Source organism: Ochotona curzoniae, unplaced genomic scaffold, assembly GCF_017591425.1.
Source record: "Ochotona curzoniae isolate NIBS_2020 unplaced genomic scaffold, NIBS_Ocur_1.0 scaffold_2453, whole genome shotgun sequence".
NCBI classification, from domain to species: Eukaryota; Metazoa; Chordata; class Mammalia; order Lagomorpha; family Ochotonidae; genus Ochotona; species Ochotona curzoniae.
In genome coordinates this window covers 21,175,335-21,194,947 of record NW_024467094.1, presented here as the reverse complement: position 1 = coordinate 21,194,947, position 19,613 = coordinate 21,175,335, and the positions used below count along the sequence as shown (strand labels likewise).

Sequence of the window (19,613 nt, the reverse complement as noted above, 5' to 3'; positions counted from 1 at the left end):
TATTTTAAAAAAATAAGTCAAGTCACACAAATGAATGAATCCAGAACTTTGTCTGAAATGAGTTTTCCTTAAGATTTTCACTTGCCACTGATTTAGAAATTTATTCACCCATAGTGGAACATCATGAATTCTTTTCTGAAATACCAAGTGGTTGGTTTCAACTTAAGACTTTGTTTAAGCTTAACTTCTGGCAAAGTTTCTTGGAATCAGGCTAACCCCTGGTCAGACAGTTGGGTTACTGACCCTGATTCTGCTGGAGGACCTGGGAGATTGCTTCTGTCTGGTTCTTTCCAGTGCTAAACAGCTACTCTTTGTTTTGTACAAGTTAGGATATCATCATTCTTCAAGTGTACTCGGGTAAACAAGATGAAGCCATGGTGTGTGCTGCAGAGCAGCTGAGCAGACCACTTTTTACATTCCTTAGAAATAAGACAGGTGCCCAGTACAGTAGCCTAGTGGCTAAAGTCCTTGCCTTACATGCACTGGGATCCCATATGGGCGCTGATTTGCACCCCAGCTGCTCCACTTCCCTTCCAGCTCCCTGTTTGTGGCCTGGGAAAGCAGCTGAGAACGTCACAAAGCCTTAGGACCCTGCACCCGTGTAGGAGACCCAGAAGAAGCTGCTGGCTTCAGATTGGCTCAGCTCCAGCTGTTGGTGCCACTTGGGGAGTGACCAGCAGATGGAAGATCTTTCTCTGTCTCTGCTTCTCTCTGTTAATCAGACTTTCCAATAAAAGTAAAGAAATTTCTTTAAAAAAAAAAAAAAAGACAGGGTCTAGTATTTTAAATCATAACAGCTGCTGATAAGAACAGGAGCGGAAAGGCAATCTTTTCCATATGGAAAAAAGTGAGCCTGCACAGTCATTTTTCCATATGAAAATAAGTCATCACTAGTAGATTGGGCAGAAAGGGAATGTTCCTACGTGTAAGGGCCCTGCCTGTGACGTGTCTGATGGAAAGAACGTCCCCTCCGGCTCGGCTGCCAGCGTCCACACCGGTTTTGCTCTTTGGGTGAGTGCGTGTGTATCCATTCCATCAAGCCCTCTACCTCCCCATGATCGTTTTCTCAAGTGGGAAATGTAGGTGAAAGCTCTGTCTCTCTCACTGCACAGCACAGAACTGGCTTCCCCAGCAGCTGACCTCCCATCAGTAACACAGAAAACACTGAGGAACCAAAGCACAAGCTGAACAATTTTCTCATACTCAGAAAGCAAAAAAAAAAAAAAAAAAATAGGGGGGAAGGGCACATGCCCTTATTTAATTTTGCATTTAGGCATGGCTAGCATTTACCAAAATCTGGATATTTATTTATTTATTTATTTTTATTGGAAAGGCGGATATACAGAGGAGGAGAGACACAGAGGAAGATCTTCCATCCGATGGTTCACTCCCCAAGCGGCTGCAACGGTTGGAGCTGTGCCAGTCTGAAGCCAGGAGCCTCCTGGGTCTCCCAAGCGGGTGCAGGGTCCCAAATCTTTGTGCCGTCCTCGACTGCTTTCCCAGGTCACAGGCAGGGAGCTGGATGGGAAGCGGGGCTGCCGGAATTAGAACCAGCGCCCATATGGGATCCCGGCATGTTAAAGGCGAAGACCTTAACCACTGCGCTATTGCGCTGGACCCAGGATATTTATTTATTTATTTTAAAGGTTTATTTTATTTATTGGAAAGTCAGATATACAGAGAGGAGAAGAGACAGAGAGGAAGGTCTTCCGTCCGATGATTCACTCCCCAAGTGAGCACAATGGCTGGTGCTATTCAGATCCGAAGCCAGGATCCAGGAACTTCTTCCAGGTCTCCCACACCTTTGGGCCATCCTCAACTGCTTTCCCAGGCCACAAGCAGGGGGCTGGATGGGAAGTGGAGCTGCCGGGATTAGAACCAGTGCCCATATGGGATCCCGGCGCGTTCAAAGCGAGGACTTTAGCTGCTAGGCCATGGCGCCGGGCCCCAGGATATTTATTTTTGAAAAGCTGCATTGAGTGGAAAACCTGGCCCAGTTAGAGATCATTCAGATGCATATTGTCACCATTGTAGTGTTTGACAAAGTCGCCCTCCTGTGGTCAAAGCATCCAATTGCACGTGGAGAGGGGCACAGTGGGCTGGAGGCGGTGCTGTGAATGCTAGCTTACTGTTCAGTGTCTCTTTTGGAGTGAGGACACAATATGGAACATGGGGACAAGGAGGACAGCTGTGGCAGTCCCCCATCTCAGCAGAGCAGTTCAAAGTTCCTCACAGAAGCAGCATTTTCTTATAAGAAACACAGCAACGTTTTCATTGAAAACATGATACTCTCCATTTTTAAAGTTTTTCTCGTTTTCCGTGGGTAGAGTGAGCAGAATGGAATCGGCACCCTGCTCTGCTCCTTCGGCAGACACGATCTGGGAGCCTGATGGAGGACAGCTTGCTCCGGAAGTGCCCGAAGGTGCTTCCCTTCGTTCCTGCTCAGAGGCTGCGGTAGCTGGCAATCACCTGCTCTAGTAATGTGAAGCTGTCCAGAAAGTCCTCCTCTTGCACTCCGAACTTGGTGTACTGGTGCAGGTAGGCTCTGGTGGAACAACACAGAAAATGGGAAGTCAGCGATTTCAGGATAATCAGGAACTTTTTCTTAAAAGACATTTATTTGAAAGTAGGGTTACAGAGAGAGGAATTTTCATCCACTGGTTCACTCTCCAGATGGCCACAGTAACTGGGACTGGGCCGGGCTAAAGCCTGGAGTTTCTTCCAGGTCTCCCAAGTGGGTCCAGAGGCTGAAGCTGTTGGGCCATCCAGAGCTGTCCCAGGCCGTAAGCAGAGAGGTGGGCTCCAAGTGGAATAGCATCCATATGGGACGTTGGCACTGCAGATGCCAGCTCAGCCACCTTTGCCACAGTGCCAGCCCCATGAGTAACTTTTTTTCTTGTGAGAGTTGTTTATTTTTATTGGAAAGTCAGATTTACAGACAGAAGTAGTGACACAGAGACTTTCCATCTGCTGGTTCACTCCCAGATTGGCTGCAATGGCCAGAGTTGAGTTGATCAGGAGCTTCTGGGTCTCCCACATGAGTGCAGGGTCCCAAAACTGGGCCATCCTCTATGGCATTCCCAACTCATTAACAGGGAGCTGGAAGGAAAGTGGAGCAGCTGGGATATGAACCGGCTTTCACATGAGATCCCAGCAATGCAAAGTGAGGATTTTAGCCACTAGGCTACCACGACAGGCCCAAACCAAGGGGTTATTACACAACTGACTCAGTTCATCACCTATGTTCTGTCAGAACCCAGTGTGGGTGTTGGTGAGATAGTTCAACAGGCTGATCCTCTACCTCCAGGCGTTGGCATCCCACGTGGGCACTGGTTTGCATCCTGTCTACTCCACTTCCCATCCAGCTCTCTGCTTATGGCCTGGCAAAGCAGCAGAGGATGCCCCAAGTCCTTGGGCTCCCGCACCCACACGTGAGACCCAGAGGAAACTGCTGGCTCCTGGCTGCAGCCATGTGCGGACTGGAATAGCCTCTCCTCCTCTCCCTTGTGTACATGAGGAGGTGGAATGTGGAACAGACGTGCCAAGCCGTCAGGACCACCGTGTGGCGACCACCAACCCTTGCCTCCAGCATGGTGGCACTGTCCGCCTCTCGTTCGTGTGGCTCTCGGTCTGAGTGTCCACTTACTTTGAAGCAAACATATTCCACGCTCTGCCGACAATCCTGTCGAGAGGTTTTACTAAGAACTGGCTGTTGCTGACCAACGCTGCAGACTTCTCGTACTTTCTAAAGCCTCGCTGGGTCTTCCACACGTGGAAGGCATTCGCAGGCTTTAACCAGGATGTGTAAAGTGCTGGCTCTTTAAATCCCCCTAGAGGAGAAACAACAAGCAAATAGTGTGAGTATTCACTGTGGAAACAAACGAGGGAGCACTCACTGGCATCCATTTCACCAAAAACCTTATATTTTTACTTTCAAACTAGCTTTTGGGTAAAGTATCCCTACTTTAGTATATGTGCTGCCAAAGTGAGCACTAAAGTGTCTCTATTGCATTAACAAAGTAGGAATAATTCACGCTATTCAGAGAATCATTAAGAAGAAAATGTAGGGCCCAGTGCAGTAGCCTAGTGGCTAAAGTCATCAATTTGCACACACTGGGATCCTATATGGGTGCTGGTTCGTGTCCTGGCTGCTCTACTTCCTGCCTAGCTCCCTGCTTGTGGCCTGGGAAAGCAACAGAGAATGGCCCAAAACCTTGGGACCCTGTGCCACATGTGAAAGACCCAGAGGAAGTTCATGGCTCCTGACTTCAGATTGGCTCAGCTCTGGCCACTGCTGCCACTAAGGGAGTGAACCAGTGGATGGAAGATCTGTCCTTCTCTGTAAATCTGCCTTTCCAATAAAAATAAATAATTTTTGTTTTTAAGAAAGAAAATGTGAAAACTACCAAAACAGGTGAATTGCTCAACTGAGATGGCAATGAACATTTTGTTGCCCTCCAACTCCACTTTGTATGTTTAATTTTTTAAAAAACATTTATTTCTTTGAAAGGTAGGCAGAGATCTTGTATCTGCTGGTTATTCCCCAGATGGCCACAGCAGCTTAGGCTGGCTCAAGCTAAAACCAGGATCCAGGATCTCCATGCTTGTCTTCATGTGGGTGGCAGAGACCCAAGGCTTTAGGCTGTCGTTCCTGCTTCCTGGAACATTAGCAGGGGGTAGGTTCAGAAGCAGAGCAGCCAGGACGTGAACCTGCACTCAAAAGAGATGCAGTTTTCCAAAGAGATGGCCTGACCCTCTGAGTCTCAGCGCCCACCCCACAATTCCCTTATTTGGCCTAGCAGTTGAGACATCACTTAAGACTCCTACATCCCCCAACTGCCTAGGTTTAATTTCCAGCTCTAGCTCCTAAATCTACCCTCATGCTATTGTAGGCCACGGGGTGCGGCAGACGGGAATGGTTTGAGTGACTGGATCTCTGCCACCCTGTGCGAAGCCTAGATTGAGTCCCTGGATTCAGCCTAGACCAGCCCTGCCCACTGCAGGCATTTGGGGGAGTGAACAAGCACAGGGGAATTCTCTGTCTGTCTCTAGAATTGAATACAATATTTTAATTCTTTCATTTTAAAATTTAGAATGGCAAATATAAAGAAAATATCTGATAGACTTGAAAAGATTTGTTTTTCATGATTCTTTTTTTCTGTTTTTTTCTTCTTTTTTTAATTAATTAATTTTATTTTGACAATCTTTACATAGTTAATTAGGGTAAAAAGGTTCAAGGGCTACAGGAAAGTAGGTAAGACTATTATTTTTTCCATATTGTTTCCTTCATGTTTAAAGGGGGGTATTTAAGTGAGAAGGCCCACCCAGTTTCCCACCCTCCCCAGGTCCCGGATGTAGGGTATGCTCTGAGGTTCTTGCTTAGGTGGTTTGATATTTCATTGGTTATGAATCGCTGCCAATCTTGCCACTCCAAGCACTTTCATGATTAATTCTTTAAGAGGTGCCATCAAAGCTGCATTGTTGGGTTTTCCTTATAAACACCAGGAAACAAAAAATGTGGAAGTTTTCTGAAAATTTCAGATAATGTTGAGGTCATAAAGTAAGGTTAAAATAAACCTAAAGATTTGCTAGAGGAAGCAGATAAGCCTCCTGAGCTTTCAGAATGCTGTCACAGGGGCCAGTGCTGTCCCACAGTTCCTGCTCTCCCCTTCATTAGTAACAGTCCCCATGCTGTAACTGTGCCCCGAGCCCACTCTGCCACCCGGTGTGACACGGGACTTAAGCCCCCAGTCAGAGGGAGCACTAGGCCAGTCCTGGGAAGGCGGGGGCTGAACTTTAATTTTTGCTTACCCAGATCTGCACTGTGCACTTCTTTTCCACGAAGGATGAGCAGGTTAGCAATGGAAGTGTTGAAGTGCAGCTCCTGGCTGACGAACGGTTTGTCCAGGGCAGGAAGTCTTGACGAAGGAGGTCGTACTTTCCAGTTAATACCTGCCTCACACATGGACACAGAGAGAGTTCAGAATGGAGTCTGTGTGTGTATGTATGTTTTACATAAATTTTTGACGTGTAAAACTGATGCTTTCTCTAATTGTTTAAAAGTTCTTATCTAATTGCCCTAAAGTGACTTAAAATACTCAGTTCTGAGAAAGGGATGAAATACCATGGAATATTCAAGAATGGCATAAATACGTGCAATGGAATTCTACTTGGCCATCAAAAGGAACTGGAACTAAGTATTGATAAGAGCAGCAACACTGATGAATCCAAAAATCCTCATGCTAAGTGCAATCATTGGGTCTCAGAAGCTTGCCTGCTGGGCAGGTGCTGTGGGCACAAGGCTCAGCTACCACTCAGGAGGCCCACATCCTGGACTACAGGTGGAGTTGTGCAGGCCCAAGTCCCGCCTTCCCAGCACACCCAGCTGCTGGTGAATGCTGCCCACATTCCCCAACAAAGGGTCCAAAGGAACTTTGGGGGATGCTAAAAATACCCTGATTGTGGTGGTGCCAAAACTTACACACCTACAGAAGGGCAAGCTTCAACCTGCAGATCTTTATGAACACACAAGACACAGACAGACATTAAGGGATGGGGGCTGGCATTGTGGCATGGCTGGGTAAACTGTTACCTGCAGCATCAGCATCTCACGTGGGCACTGGTTCAAGTCCTGGTTGTTCTGCTTCAAATCCAGCTTCCTGCTAATGTGCCAGGGAAGGCACTATAAAATGATCTACATTCTTCGATCTCTGAACCTACATGGGAGACCCAGTTAGAATTCCAAGCTCCTGGCTTTGGCCTGGACCAATCCTACTATTGTGGCCATTTGCATGTGAACCAGAACTGGAAGATCTCTTTCTCTTGTGTATAAGTGTCCCTCTCCATAACATGGAAAAACTAAACCAACAGGGAAATTATAAAATCTGAAGACAATTTAAAAAGTATGCAGCAAAGGAGAAACAGCCCCAGTAGAGGCTGTGGCTGCACTGTGGGCAGTGTCTCCTTGGTCACGATGATATAAAGCTGAAGTCTGCCTTGGCCGGTGGGAAGGGCATGGGGGAAACGGGGGCTCACAGGTCTCAGGAAGCAATGTGGGACAAACCATTGTGCCCTGACCTTTAGTCCTGCACGGTGACAGATACTACCTGGGTGAGTCTGTAAGCAGGTACACAGAGATGAACACACTGCTGGCTCTTGGGAGGCCGAGGTAGGGAGAGGTCTGAGGGCTTATCTTGTAAATTATTTGGCTCTTTAATCCCTGTGCAGATGTGTATTGTGACACATATATCACAGACGAGTGCTTAATTATCAGAAAAGAATGAGATGTGTCCCCATGAGCTGAATGGGAAAGAAGGTTATAGTATGCAAGTATGTCAAAAAGCAAACTGTAGGACCAAAAATATGTCATTGTGGGGTCTGGTTTGTTCTCTACAACTCTGTTTTTATCCCAATACACCCTCAGAGCTGTCCCTCTTTAGTTTTCACATACATGAATTAATCCGATGCTATGCCGATCCGAAGCCAGGATCCAGGAACTTCTTCCGGGTCTCCCACACGGGTGCAGGGTCCCCAGGCTTTGGGCCGTCCTCAACTGCTTTCCCAGGCCACAAGCAGGGAGCTGGATGGGAAGTGGAGCCGCCAGGATTAGAACCAGTGCCCATATGGGATCCTGGCGTGTTCAAGGCGAGGGAGTAGTCCAAATAAATCAATCAGTGATACAGAATTTCAGAATGTTTTTAAATGGGATGATAATAAACCAGTAAGCTCATTATTTAGCTTACAGCACAGTGCCAAGTCAAAGGCCATGGGGAGGATTTTCCCAGACTTTATACATATTTTTTCCTTCTTTTTTTTTTGTTTAATTGCAAAGTCAGATTTACAGAGAGGAGAGACATAGGCAAAGATCTTCCATCCACTGGTTAACTCTCCAAGTGGCCACAACAGCCGGAGCTGAGCAGATCTGGAGCCAGGAACTACTCTCAGGTATCCCATGCAAGTGTAGGGTCCCAAGGCCTTGTGCCATCCACAACTGCTTTCCCAGACCACAAGCAGGGATCTGGGAGCTGGATGGGAAGTAGAGCAGCTAAGACACAAACTGGCGTCCATATGGAATCCTGGCACATGCAAGGTGAGGACTTTAGTCACTAAGCTACTGTGCCAGGCCCCCAGACCTTATATTTTCACCTTGACACTGTCAGCATTATCCTGTGAAGCCGTCCTGGGTGCCATCCACTTCTCCTGTGTACGAAAAGGAGTGCCTTTCAGTCATCCCCAGTGTATGGGACAAGGGGCTGTGCTCAGACTTGGCTGAGCAGCACAAACCCCTTAGTGCTCCCAGAGCACTGCGTCCTGGACTTGGGTTCACAGGATGGAACCTCTGGGGGCCTCTGGTGGCAGTGGGTGAAATTTCACCCAAGGGGAGATGACTCATTAGGGGACAGGAGTGGCAGAGAAAGCAGCCTTCCAACTTGTCCCTGCCTGCTGGCAAGCACGTACGCATAGTGTCAGCTCCTGTGCTGGCCGGGGCTGGCCTTCATAACCAAGAGTGTACTACAGCAGTGACAGCTGTGTGAGTGTCACTTCCTCCCCACCCACTCTGAGATCCCTGTTCGCCACTGTTGCTACGACATGTGCAAATGGACGCACTGCTGATGGCTTAGAAAGGGAGTGACTCAACCAGAGCAGTTGGATTACAGAGGAACGATTATAAAACCAGATCCTTCTACCTGGTTTGTGCCACAAACACATCATTTTTACATAGGTTCAAACTGTAACTGTGAAAAACTATTGATACCCTCAAGTCACATGTAGGAAGATGACAGAGCAAACTGGTTCAGTGATCTAAGCTAGCTCAGGACAGAACATCTCATGCTACCCCGAGGGACTCTGTGTTCCCTCAGACGTTAACAGGTACTGCTAGAAAAACAAGTACTGACGCCAAAAAATTCAGGAAGCACTGCTTTAAGATGTAATCTTTCTGCTTCTCGCCACACTTCTGGCACTGCTAAGTCAGCTCCATAAGCTAAGTCAAGTGAGTGTGGAGAGCGTTCACTGCCACAGGTCGGAAGCCTGCGTGCTTGCACCTTGCGGTGAGCCATGTGTGCTGAGAAAACAACACTCGTGACAACACAGCAGCTTCTTGCAACTCCCTCCCAGACCCTGCTGAGCTGAGAGGAGCTTTCTTAACATGAATGCACAAGAAAGCAAAAAAGGGATGAGAGGATAATGGCAACAAGACACTGTGAGCTGGCAAGCAAACAAGTAATTATTCAACTGAGGGAAGCTGAAATGTGTGCCTGCAGTGGCACTCTAGGCAGCAGGAGAGGAGGGGACGTGTGTGTGAGCAGCAGTGAGGGTGCCTGTGCCCTGCAGCAGGGGGAGAGCCCCCTCGTCCCCAGGAGAAGGCTTCTGCTCAGAAAAGACCAAGCCAGCGAGGCCCCAGCCTTGGTGACACCAGACACAGCCCTACAGAGAAGCTTCCACACCGAAAGGTACCTCCCTCGGCCAGATTGGCAGCCAGTGTCCTGTGCCTCCAGCAAGGGGACAGCAGGAGTGATGTGACTCATCAAGACGTGTGCTCATCAGTAAAGCAGCCAAGTAGATCACCTCGCTGTCTGTGAGAGTCACGTGAGGCTGCGGAGTCTAGGAGGGTCTGTCCAGGGCCCAGGGGATCTCATTCAGCCAAGAAGTGAGTGCCAGCCCGGCTGGGCCAGTGCTGCACAAGACTGACAGGCACCAACAGAACACAAGACAGGCAAAAGTCCCCACCCTCGGGAAGACTGTTCTATAGAGATGAGTGAAAGGCCCGCCCCAAGGAGTCTGAGGATGCTGAAGACCAAGAGAAAACTCTGAAGCTTTAAGACAAAGCAAAACAGGGAACCTGAATGGCATGGGCCTTAGGAGCTAGCTGGGCAAAGCCTTGGAAATAATAGAAACAGTTCACAAACTGGAGCCCATGCCTGGCAACGCTGGCATGCAAGGGCAAGGGCAAAATCATGGCACCTACAGCTGCAAAGATTTTACCTTCCTTGTGCGCTCTCTTTATTGCTTTTTAACAGATCTGTTTACTTGAAAGAGATGGAAAGTGAGAAACAGAGCGCAAGAAAGATTTCCCACCCCTGGTCTATTGAAGCTCTTGGGCCATCCTTGCTTCCCTCTCAGGCAGCAGAGCTAGATCAGACTTGAATTGGTGTCCACGTGGGATGCAGGCAACAGCAGGCAGTGGCTTAACCACCTGTGCCACAGTGCCAGCCCCTGAAACGCTGGGTAATAAGCTGCCAAGTAGTGAAGAAGCCCTTCCAGTGAGTACATGATGCAGCAGTTAGGACGTTGCTAAGGAGGCCCGTTCCTCGTGTTGTTAGAGTGCCTGGTTCTAGTCCTGGTTCCTCCCCCCATTGTAGCTTCCTGCTGGTTTGTACCCCAACAGGCAGCAGCAGTTTTTGGCGTACATACTGGACCTCTGCTATCCTTGTGAGAGATGCAGACTGAGCTCTAGGCCCCTGGTTGGAGCCAGACAAGCCTTGGCAATGCTGGGAATTTGAGGAGTCCATCAGCAGACAGAAGATCTCTAAGGGTCTCTCTCTGCTTGCCTTTCAAGTGAAATGTAAAGGGAAAAGGAAAGAAGAGGAAAAAAACCAAAAAGCTCTTCTGGGATGCCCTCTATGTTTTCACAGGAAGCTCCCTGACTTGAAGAAGGGGCAGTGATTTCAACTAGCCCAAGCTGGTTTCTATTGAGAGTTCCAGGCCAGGCATTTCCCCCAGCTTGTGCATATTATATTAATTTTTTTAAGATTTATTAATTTTCATTGGAAAGGTAAATCGGATTTACAAAGAGAGAGACAGAGAAAAAGATCTTCCATCCACTGGTTTTCTCCCCACATGGCTGCAATGGCCGGAGCTCAGCCTATCCAAAGCCAGAAGTCTAGAGCTTCTTCCAGGTTCCCCATGTGAGTGCAGGATCCCAAGGCTTTGGACCATCCTCTACTACTTTTCCAGGCAACAAGCAGGGAGCTGGATGGGGATGGGATCCCAGCACTTGCACTGAGCCATCACACTAGGCCTGGGCTGCATAGATCTTAAAATACTATACCTTCTTCCATTTTTGCATTAGAAATTAGCATTTGTCTCAGATGCTTGAGGAGACCGGCCCAAGTAAATGCACTGTATGCCAATGAATTCTCTGACATTTGAGGAATGTTGCGAACACCCAGCATTTTGAATTCAGGATGGGGCACTAAATTCTCCATTAAGTCTCCTGTAAAGAAAAAAAAAATCAGTTGCTGTTGGTCTATGTCACAATCATGATTTGATGATTTCCCAAGCCAAATGTTCTGCTCTAAGGACTAGAATTATTTAAAATAAAATTTCAGAGACAGCCTCTACAACAAACCCATCTTTGCTTCATTTCAGCATGGGTAAGAAAACATTTTGCCAAGGAGAAAACAAGAATTCAGAAGCTGAGTACCTGGAAATGTCAGTGAAATATTTAGCTAAATCCTAGAGAAACAAAGCCAGCCTGAGAACAGAGCCACTTGTCTTGTCACTGCACTCACTAGAGATTCCTTGAGGAATTTTCCTACATCTTTTATTTATTTTACCTGCTTAAATGATAATCAGAACCTGTGAACACAAAACTTGACTTGGAAAGAAGACAAGATTAGTAATTCCTAGAGGCAAGAATGTGACAGTCTCTAGAAACTTGTATTTATTGTGAAATAGAACTAAGGAGAAAGGCGAAGTTGCTTTATGTTCACAGCTGTCTTATTTATTTATAGAAAATACCTAAAGGTGAGAAAAAGCTGTATTACTACAACATGAATCATAAACTTTATAACATTAAGCATAAGTTCGTATCTCCTGCCAAAAGAAAACAACAAATTTTGACACAAACTTCTACCAAAATGCTGCATAAATGGCTACATTAGAAGCAGAGGGGCTGGGGCTTAAAAGGTTCCTCTGACTTGGGGTGCAGGCATCCCAATAAGTGGCCACGTCCTTTTCTGTAAAATACAAATCTTAAGTCAGGAGCCAGGAACTTCTTTCAAATCTCCCACATGGGTGCAGGTTCCCAAAGCTTTGGGTCTTCCTCTGATGTTTTCCCAGGTCCCAAGCAGGGAGCTGGACCGGCAGTGGAACACAAAGTGGCCCCCACTTGGGATGCCAGTGCTTGTAGGTAGAGCATTAGCCAATTGAGCCAATGTGCCAGCCCAATAAATATTTTTTATTATTATTATTAAATCAAAGTCATTCCCTTAAGGCAGATTTCTCTGACCCTTCAGCCTAGATCTAATTCCTTTATGACACATTCCCCTGGAGATGTCAGACCACTGAAGTCTGCAATTACATGTTCTTGGTGTCATTATTTGATTAATGTTTCTGTTAAACTGACACAGCCTGTGATGACTCCCCACTATCTCCCCAACATTTACTACAGTCCCTGGCACACAGCAGGAATATATAAATATTAATGGAGTGAACAGATGTGTACCCAATATGGTAAGTCCTGTGGGATGCACAGAAATTAACAAGGCACACTGCTCCAAGGAAGCTGCAAATGAGTGGTAACTACAAACTGTGCACACAGCAAAATCCGTCTCTAAGGAAACAAATGCTCTGGTTACAATAGCAGCAACCAGTTGAAGGGAGATTGCTGCTTTTGTAAAAAAAAATATATATATATATATATTTTTTTTTACTTCTTGGAAAGACAGAGTGGCAGGAAGAGATCTTCCACTGATTGGTTCACTCCCAAAATGGCTGTGACACCCAGTACCTGGCCAGGCTGAAGCCAGGAGCCTGGGTGGCAAGAGGCCAAGCATCTGAGCCATCTTCTGCTGCATTCCCAATTGTATTAGCAGGAACCTGGACTGGAACTGGAGTCTGGCATTTTGATTTGGGATGCCTGCTTTGCAGTTGGCAGCCTATTCTGATGCCACAACACTAGCTCAGAGGCCACAAGCAGGGAGCTGGATAGGAAGTGAAGCAGCCAGGACACAACCCATATGGAATCCCAGCAATTTGCAAGGTGAGGATTTTGCTCCTGAACCATCATGCCGGGCCCAGTAAATACATTTTTATAAGATTTACTTATTTGAAAGGTAGAAACGTGCCTAGTGCTATTTCTACTGGCTAAAGCCCTCGCCTTGAACGTGCCAGAACCCCAAATGGGCACGGGATCTAATCCTAGTAACTCTACTTCCCATCCAGCTCCCTAATTGTGACCTGGGAAAGTAGTTGAGGACAGCCCAGTCTTGGGATCCTCTACCCGCATGGGAGACCCAGAGGAGTCTTCTGGCTCCTGGCTTCAGATCAGCTCAGCTCCAGCCATTGCAGCCACCAGGAAATTAACCATCAGATGGAAGATCTTTCTGCCTCTCCTCCTCTCTGTACATCTGACTTTCCAATAAAAATAAATAAATCTTAAAAAAAAAAAGGAAGGTAGAAACAACCTAGATGTCTGATAAGGGGTGAATGGATAAACAAAACATGATGTGTCCATACAATGGGATGTTATTCAGCCATTAAAGGAATGAAGAATTGACATATTATGATGTGAATGAACTTTGAACACACTATGCTAAGTGAAAGAAGCCAATCACAAAAGGCTGCATATTGTACCATTCCATTTAGAAAAGACAAATCCAGGGATATGGAAAGGAGACTAGTGGGCACCTAGGACCAGAGGCTCTGAGTGAAAATAGGGAGCAACTGTTATAGCTGTAGGGTTTTTAATACAGTGGTGAATATAATGGTTGGTGAACATGTTAAAAAGTAAACTAATTTGTATGGCTTGTGAATTAGATCTCACAAAGTTAAAGGGCCTGGCACGGTGGCTTAGTAGCTAAAGTCCTCAATTTGCACATGCCAGGATCCCATATGGTTACTGGTATGTATCCCAGCTGCTTCACTTCCCATCCAGCTCCCTGCTTGTACCCTGGGAAAGCAGTAGAGGATGGCCCAAAGCCTTGAGACTCTGCATCTGTATGGGAAATCTGGAAGGAGCTCTAGACTTCTGGCTCTGGCAGGTGTGGCCACTTGGGGAGTGAACCAGAAGATCTTTTTCTCTGTCTTTCCTTCTCTCTCTAAATCTGACTTTCCAATAAAAATAAATAAATATTTTTAAAAAATGAGTTGCAGGGCCTGGCGGCATGGCCTAGTGGCTAAGGTCCCCACCTTGAATGTGCCAGGATCCCATATGGTCACTGGTTCTAATCCCGGCAGCTCCACTTCCTCTCTATCCTCCTCTCTGTGTATCTGACTTTGTAATAACAATAAAATAAATCTTAAAAACAATGAGTTGCAATTAAAGAAGAAAAAGAACCCAGATAATGGAATCAGTGTTTATCTCTATATTGTTTTTCTGAGAAATTAAGCAATTTCTCAAAATTTTTCCATAGGACAGTTCAGAAGCTTAGAAGAGCCCTGAGCAGGTCTGAAGAAAGGTTTTGGAGAGGATGGAAACCTGAGAATACTCTGGGCAGACAGAAGGAGATGGTAAAGCATCAACTTGGAGGACCTAAGACTTTTGCTTGCTAAGAGCATGAGAGGGGTGATACCTAGAGGATTTCTTCTGTAGTGAGATGAGCCTTCAGCAGAGTAAGTGGGCTGGAACACACTCCCCAGCTGGTGCGCAACGACTTGGTTTATGTCACGGAAGGAGATCTGCTTGATATTCATGAGCTTGGCACAGATCTTATGGATGGCATCATTCTCATGAACGAGGAGGGCGTCTGAAGATCGGTACAGGTGGGACAGGGTCAAGATGGAGTTGTAGTTCTGAACAATCACCTGGAGGGGGGAAAAAGTGAGAGATGAGAAAGACAGGAGAGAACAGTGGTGATGAGGGTAGATTTGAAAGGCATTCCTTCGCAGTTCAAAATCCTGGCTCTGCAGCTTTCTAGCTGGGTGAACATGAGCCAGTTATTTAGTATCTATGATATATTCCCTCATTTGTAACATGGGCGTAAGAATTAAAACAGCCTTTTAAAATTATGAGGATTAGGTAAAGCATGGAGAATGGTACCATGTACTTGGTCAGGGTACCACAAACATTGCCTGTTACCATTACAGGCCCTTCCCTCATCGCTTCCTGTGGTGACTTGTCTCATCTTTGTTTTCTTTATACTATTGGAATGATCAATGAGAAATTGGCCCACATACAAATTTCCTCTCAGTAGAAAGAAATAAGATGATCTGACGGTGGGCAAAGGCACTATAAACTCCAACGTGAAGCCAAGGTCCCTGCTGTACATGGGGTAGCTAAAGGACCAACCTGGGAAAGGTTCTCTGAGAGAAGCATAGTCATCTTCTTTGGAATTTTCTTTTTAATTAATTTATTTTTATTGGTAATGCAGAGTTGCAGAGAGAAAGAAAAGGGAGAGAGGAGAGACACACAGAGAGTTTCCATTCACTGGTTCACTCTGTAAATGGCTGCAGTGGCCGGAGCTGCTCTGGCTTGAAGCTAGTAGCCAGGAGCTATTTCTGGGTCTCCCATGTGGGCACAGGGACCCAAGGCCTTGGGCTGTTTTCTACTGCTTTTCCACAAACAGGGTGCTGGATGGGAAGGGAAGCAGCTGGAAACTAACTGGCACCTATATGGGATCCTGGCTCCTGCAGGGGGAGCTTTAGCAAATTGGGCCATTGCACCAAGCCCAGAAGACCTCTGTTTCTGTCACTCCTTTTTCCTCTCTCTCTTTCTCTCTCCATAATTTCGTCCTTCATAATAAATTTTTATAATCCTTTTTTAAAGGAAAGCAGAATAATGAAGTCATCTAATGATATCTTTCCCAGAATGTATCCCTGATAAGTGACACGACTATCTCATATTGTATCGTCACTCTTGATGTTGTAATTTAACACTTCCAAAGAAAGGAGATCAATCTTTTAACCATATTTTTAAAATGCAATGAAAACGGAAACATTTTCAGTTAATATTTTCATACCTCACCAGTTCCATAAGGCCATATAATCTGATTCATTCTCAAAGAGTTTGAGAATTGATCTTGTAAATTCTGTGTAATGAAGGTCCCAAGTCCTGATCCTGTGCCCCCAGCCATACTCATTATGATGAAAAAACCACTCAAAGAGTCGCATTTCTCCACTTCCTTCTGGATCAGGTTCATTATTGATTCTTGATGCCTGGGTCCATGAACAGAGTAACTGCAGTGACAAGAGATAAACAGCATGTTTCATTTTAACCAGAGAGGTGCAAGACCAATAAAATGATTTGGGTAGGGGCCCTTTCAAAGCTATGGAAGTGGGGCCAGCACTGTTGTGTAACAGGTAAAGCCACCACCTTCAATGCTGCCATCCAACATGAGTGCAGGTTCGTACAGTGGCTGGGAAAATCAGTGCAAGATGACTCAAGTGTTTGAGCCCCTGCTACCCTCATGGGAAACCTGGAAGAGGCTCCTGGCTTAACCTGGCCCACCTCTGGCAGTTCTAGCTATCTGGTTAGTGAACTAGTGGATAGAAGACATCTGTGTGTGTCTCTGCCTTCCTCTCTGTAATTCTGGCTGTGAAATAATAATTAAAGCTATGGAAGTGTACTAACTGATGAAAAGTACCCTGATGGACACAGTTTTAAATATACAAATGAAATATATTCAGTGGGCACACAGAACTACTAGAGCAACTTTACAGGGTATAGAATGTTCTCTTTTAGAAGCCATCACTTTAGCTGGAGCTTTCAATCAGAAGGTGGTTCTACAAACTGATGGGACAATGTCCTGTTTAAAGGTCACAATAGTGGTCCTGGAGCAGTGGTTCTCCAACTCTCAGGCCCCTGAGAGCCCAGAAAGATCCCTTCAGCTGACCTTCCCCCAAATCAATCCATTCAGAATGTCTAGAAGCCAGCCCTGGGGCATGCAAGAACCCCAGGAAAGCACAATGGGCAGGAACCATGGGAACCCCTTCTTTGCAGCACTCCCCGTCCCTGAACTGCCTGCTGGGTGAGAATACTACATCTATGAAGCTTGATAGGCCTCATTCTCTTTTTTAGAGTATCTGGGAACAGTGTGAGTGGCTAAACAACGTGTTGAACACCTCAAAACCAATCTGACTGTGGCACTGGCCAATACTAATAAGCTAGTTTGCAGCAGGTCAGTGAAGATGAAAAACCAGGCACAGGTTCCTTGGATTCATCATTTCCTTTACCTGAAGGTTACATACAGAGACGGAATGATATCAGGTTCGAAATTTCCAAACAGTAATTGCGAGGCTATATGCTCAGTCTGCTAGCTATAAACTGTTAGCAACAATGGAGCGGCATCAAAACTGAAAACCTATGAGGAATTTTCTTACCCATATGCCCAGTTGTTTCCTGAACCTTGTTTTTGACAGAAGCACGCATGCTGACCATACTTCCATCGACCTGACTGAGCAGCCTTTGACAGTGTTTGATTAATAACTTTAGGTTCCATGTCAACGAGTACAGCCCGGGCAACTGGAACTAAAAAGGGAAACAAAATCAAAAAGAAAATGCACTTCATGTGTCTTATTTGAGAAATTTAGATCATAAGCATCCAGGTTCGAAAAATAACATCTAGGCGTTAAAAATGGAAAGAAATCTAGAGGGGCAGCAGTGGGCTGCTTTTCAGATGAATCACTAAGGGCTACAATGATCAGGCCTGCTGAGAGAAAGATGATGTCAACCAGCCCTGGTAGGTTTCATGGGAACAAGGAGACACCTTAACGCTTCATCACAGAACACCAGTGACCTGATCTACCACAGATGGATCCATCCAAGGGAGCAACACGGTCACAGGCACAAAATACCACACACACAATGCTCACAAATGTGTGAACAGAGGATGAAAAGGATGTGGTAGAACTGATGGACGGGGCAGGAGGCAGCACTGTGGTGTAGCACGTTAGGCCATCATGAGCAACGCAGACATCCCCCATGGGTGCTGGTTCCAGTCCTTGCTGCATCTCACCATCCAGCTCCCTACTAATGTGACCGAGAAAGCACATTACCAGAGATTGAAATTTCCCAGAGAGCACTACAAAGGACAGCACATGGTGCAAACACTGGGAAAGTTCTGGTACTGAGGAGCAGAAGAGGTTTGCTTGACTAATGCCATCCAACCAGGTAGAGAAGTGAAGGCAGTTACACAAAGAGCAGTTCCTTTTGGTAACTAGGAGGTCACCGGAAGCTGTTCTCAGAATATGCAGTGGGGTCGGGGTCAGATGCAGGATTGCAGTTGGTTGAAGTAGCATTCTTCCCTCAAGAATCTTGAGTGAGGAGGTAAGACGGAGGAAGGAAGCTCTGCTCAAGAGGGGAGTTGGGCTGGTGAGCTTTAGATGGGTGAGAGCTGAGCCAGAGACGGGAGGCTGAGACGGTGAACAAAGGGCCGGTTCCCAGGAGGCTGTGGGAGTGGACTGTGGGCCACACATACCGCCACTCTCCTCCTCCCTGAAGAATCTTTCCATGCAAGACGCTAGATAGGCCTCATTCTCTTTCTTAGAGCAGAATATCTGGGAACAGTGTGAGTCACTGAACAAAGTGTCGAACACCTCAAAACCAATCTGATTGCCGCACTGGCCAAGCTGCAGTGTTACCACGGACATACTGAGCCGCAACCCAGGTCGCCTCAAAACTCCGAGCCACCTGCAATAGAAACCATACCGGCTTTTAGACCCGGCAAATGACTAGTAGGAAAAGAAGAAAATGCAGTTTGTGCTTACAGGTCAAGAAACATAACTTTAAAATGCCACGTGTCATATGTGCATGGCTTTGAAGAGGAAAAAGGATTATGCTGCCCAAGGGGCCAGTCACTCAAAGAAGTTCTATTATTACTGTAAGTAGTTTCAGGATTTGTAATACATGATTCCCTAATCCATTCACAGCCAGTTCTGTAGTTTCCAACATCCGATTTGGACTTCAACCAAGCACAAGTGTTCTCAAGCACTTATTTAAACAAAAGTCCAAAAGGAAGGCTTGTTGAAGGCATCAGCAGTACGCATTTCACGCCATATAAACATCAGAAATTAACGACCGCACTTCCAATTAGCTTTCATTTTCTCTTGTCTAGTTAAGTCTCTCCCCACCAACCGCCTTCCCGTCAACTCCAGTCTGTCAGCCTGACAGAAAAGGTCGGCATGTAGCTCCGGGAAGACAGCAGGAGAGAGGACAGAGAGCGGGTCTTCTGGTCCCTAACAAGGACTCAAGAGCAGGCCTCCCCACGGATCTAGGCACCTGGCGGTGGGCAGCGAGCCAACCCTGCGGGGCAGGCCCTGCCCTCGCGGCTCTGAAGGCTTCGGTGCCTTTCCGAGCCCACCGACCCCGTGCCTGCGCACAGTCCGGGCGTCCGCTCTCCCCACCGGCCGCTACTCACACGGTTCCGGTCCCGTTCAAACTTCAAGAGGCCCCACCTCCTCACCACGCGCATGCTCACTGGCACCGCTAAAAAAGCGCCCAAGAACGAACGCGCAGGTTCCACAAACGAAATTTTGTTGTGTATTTTTTTTTTCCTATTCATAAAGGATAATTACGCCTGTTCGATTTCAATTTATCAACGTCTGATAAGGTACGCATGCTCACTGACCATCAAACGCTTCAGCTCACAGTGCGCATGCCCCAGTTTTCCGACGCGGCTTCACCTGGCGTTTTGCGCATGTTTTTGCCAGCACCCGGCGCCTAGCGGTAGTTC

The 19,613-nt window shown here is 46.6% G+C and overlaps 1 protein-coding gene across 1 annotated transcript; it reads right to left on the bottom strand.

Moving 5' to 3' along the window:
* Positions 1–2,043: 2,043 nt before the first annotated feature.
* TUBD1 (tubulin delta 1) lies at positions 2,044–19,481 on the bottom strand. The gene is made up of 9 exons (XM_041001503.1): positions 19,299–19,481; positions 18,360–18,571; positions 17,263–17,410; positions 15,903–16,119; positions 14,517–14,748; positions 11,051–11,215; positions 5,812–5,952; positions 3,647–3,830; positions 2,044–2,545 (listed from the first exon to the last, which is right to left on the bottom strand). Exons 2-9 carry the CDS (start codon positions 18,529–18,531, stop codon positions 2,443–2,445), a joined length of 1,362 nt encoding a protein of 453 aa, XP_040857437.1. The 5' UTR covers positions 18,532–18,571; positions 19,299–19,481; the 3' UTR covers positions 2,044–2,442.
* Positions 19,482–19,613: the final 132 nt, after the last annotated feature.

Bases quoted from the DNA above. Each gene is read 5' to 3' on its own strand.
- TUBD1 (XM_041001503.1), bottom strand. From the start codon at position 18,531: ATGTCCGTGGTAACACTGCAGCTTGGCCAGTGCGGCAATCAGATTGGT. The intron at 16,120-17,262 runs GTAAGAAAATTC...TTGTCACTGCAG, and splicing joins GGAAACAACTGGGCATATGG to TTACTCTGTTCATGGACCCA. The intron at 11,216-14,516 runs GTATCACCCCTC...TTTTCTTTACAG, and splicing joins CTACAGAAGAAATCCTCTAG to GAGACTTAATGGAGAATTTA.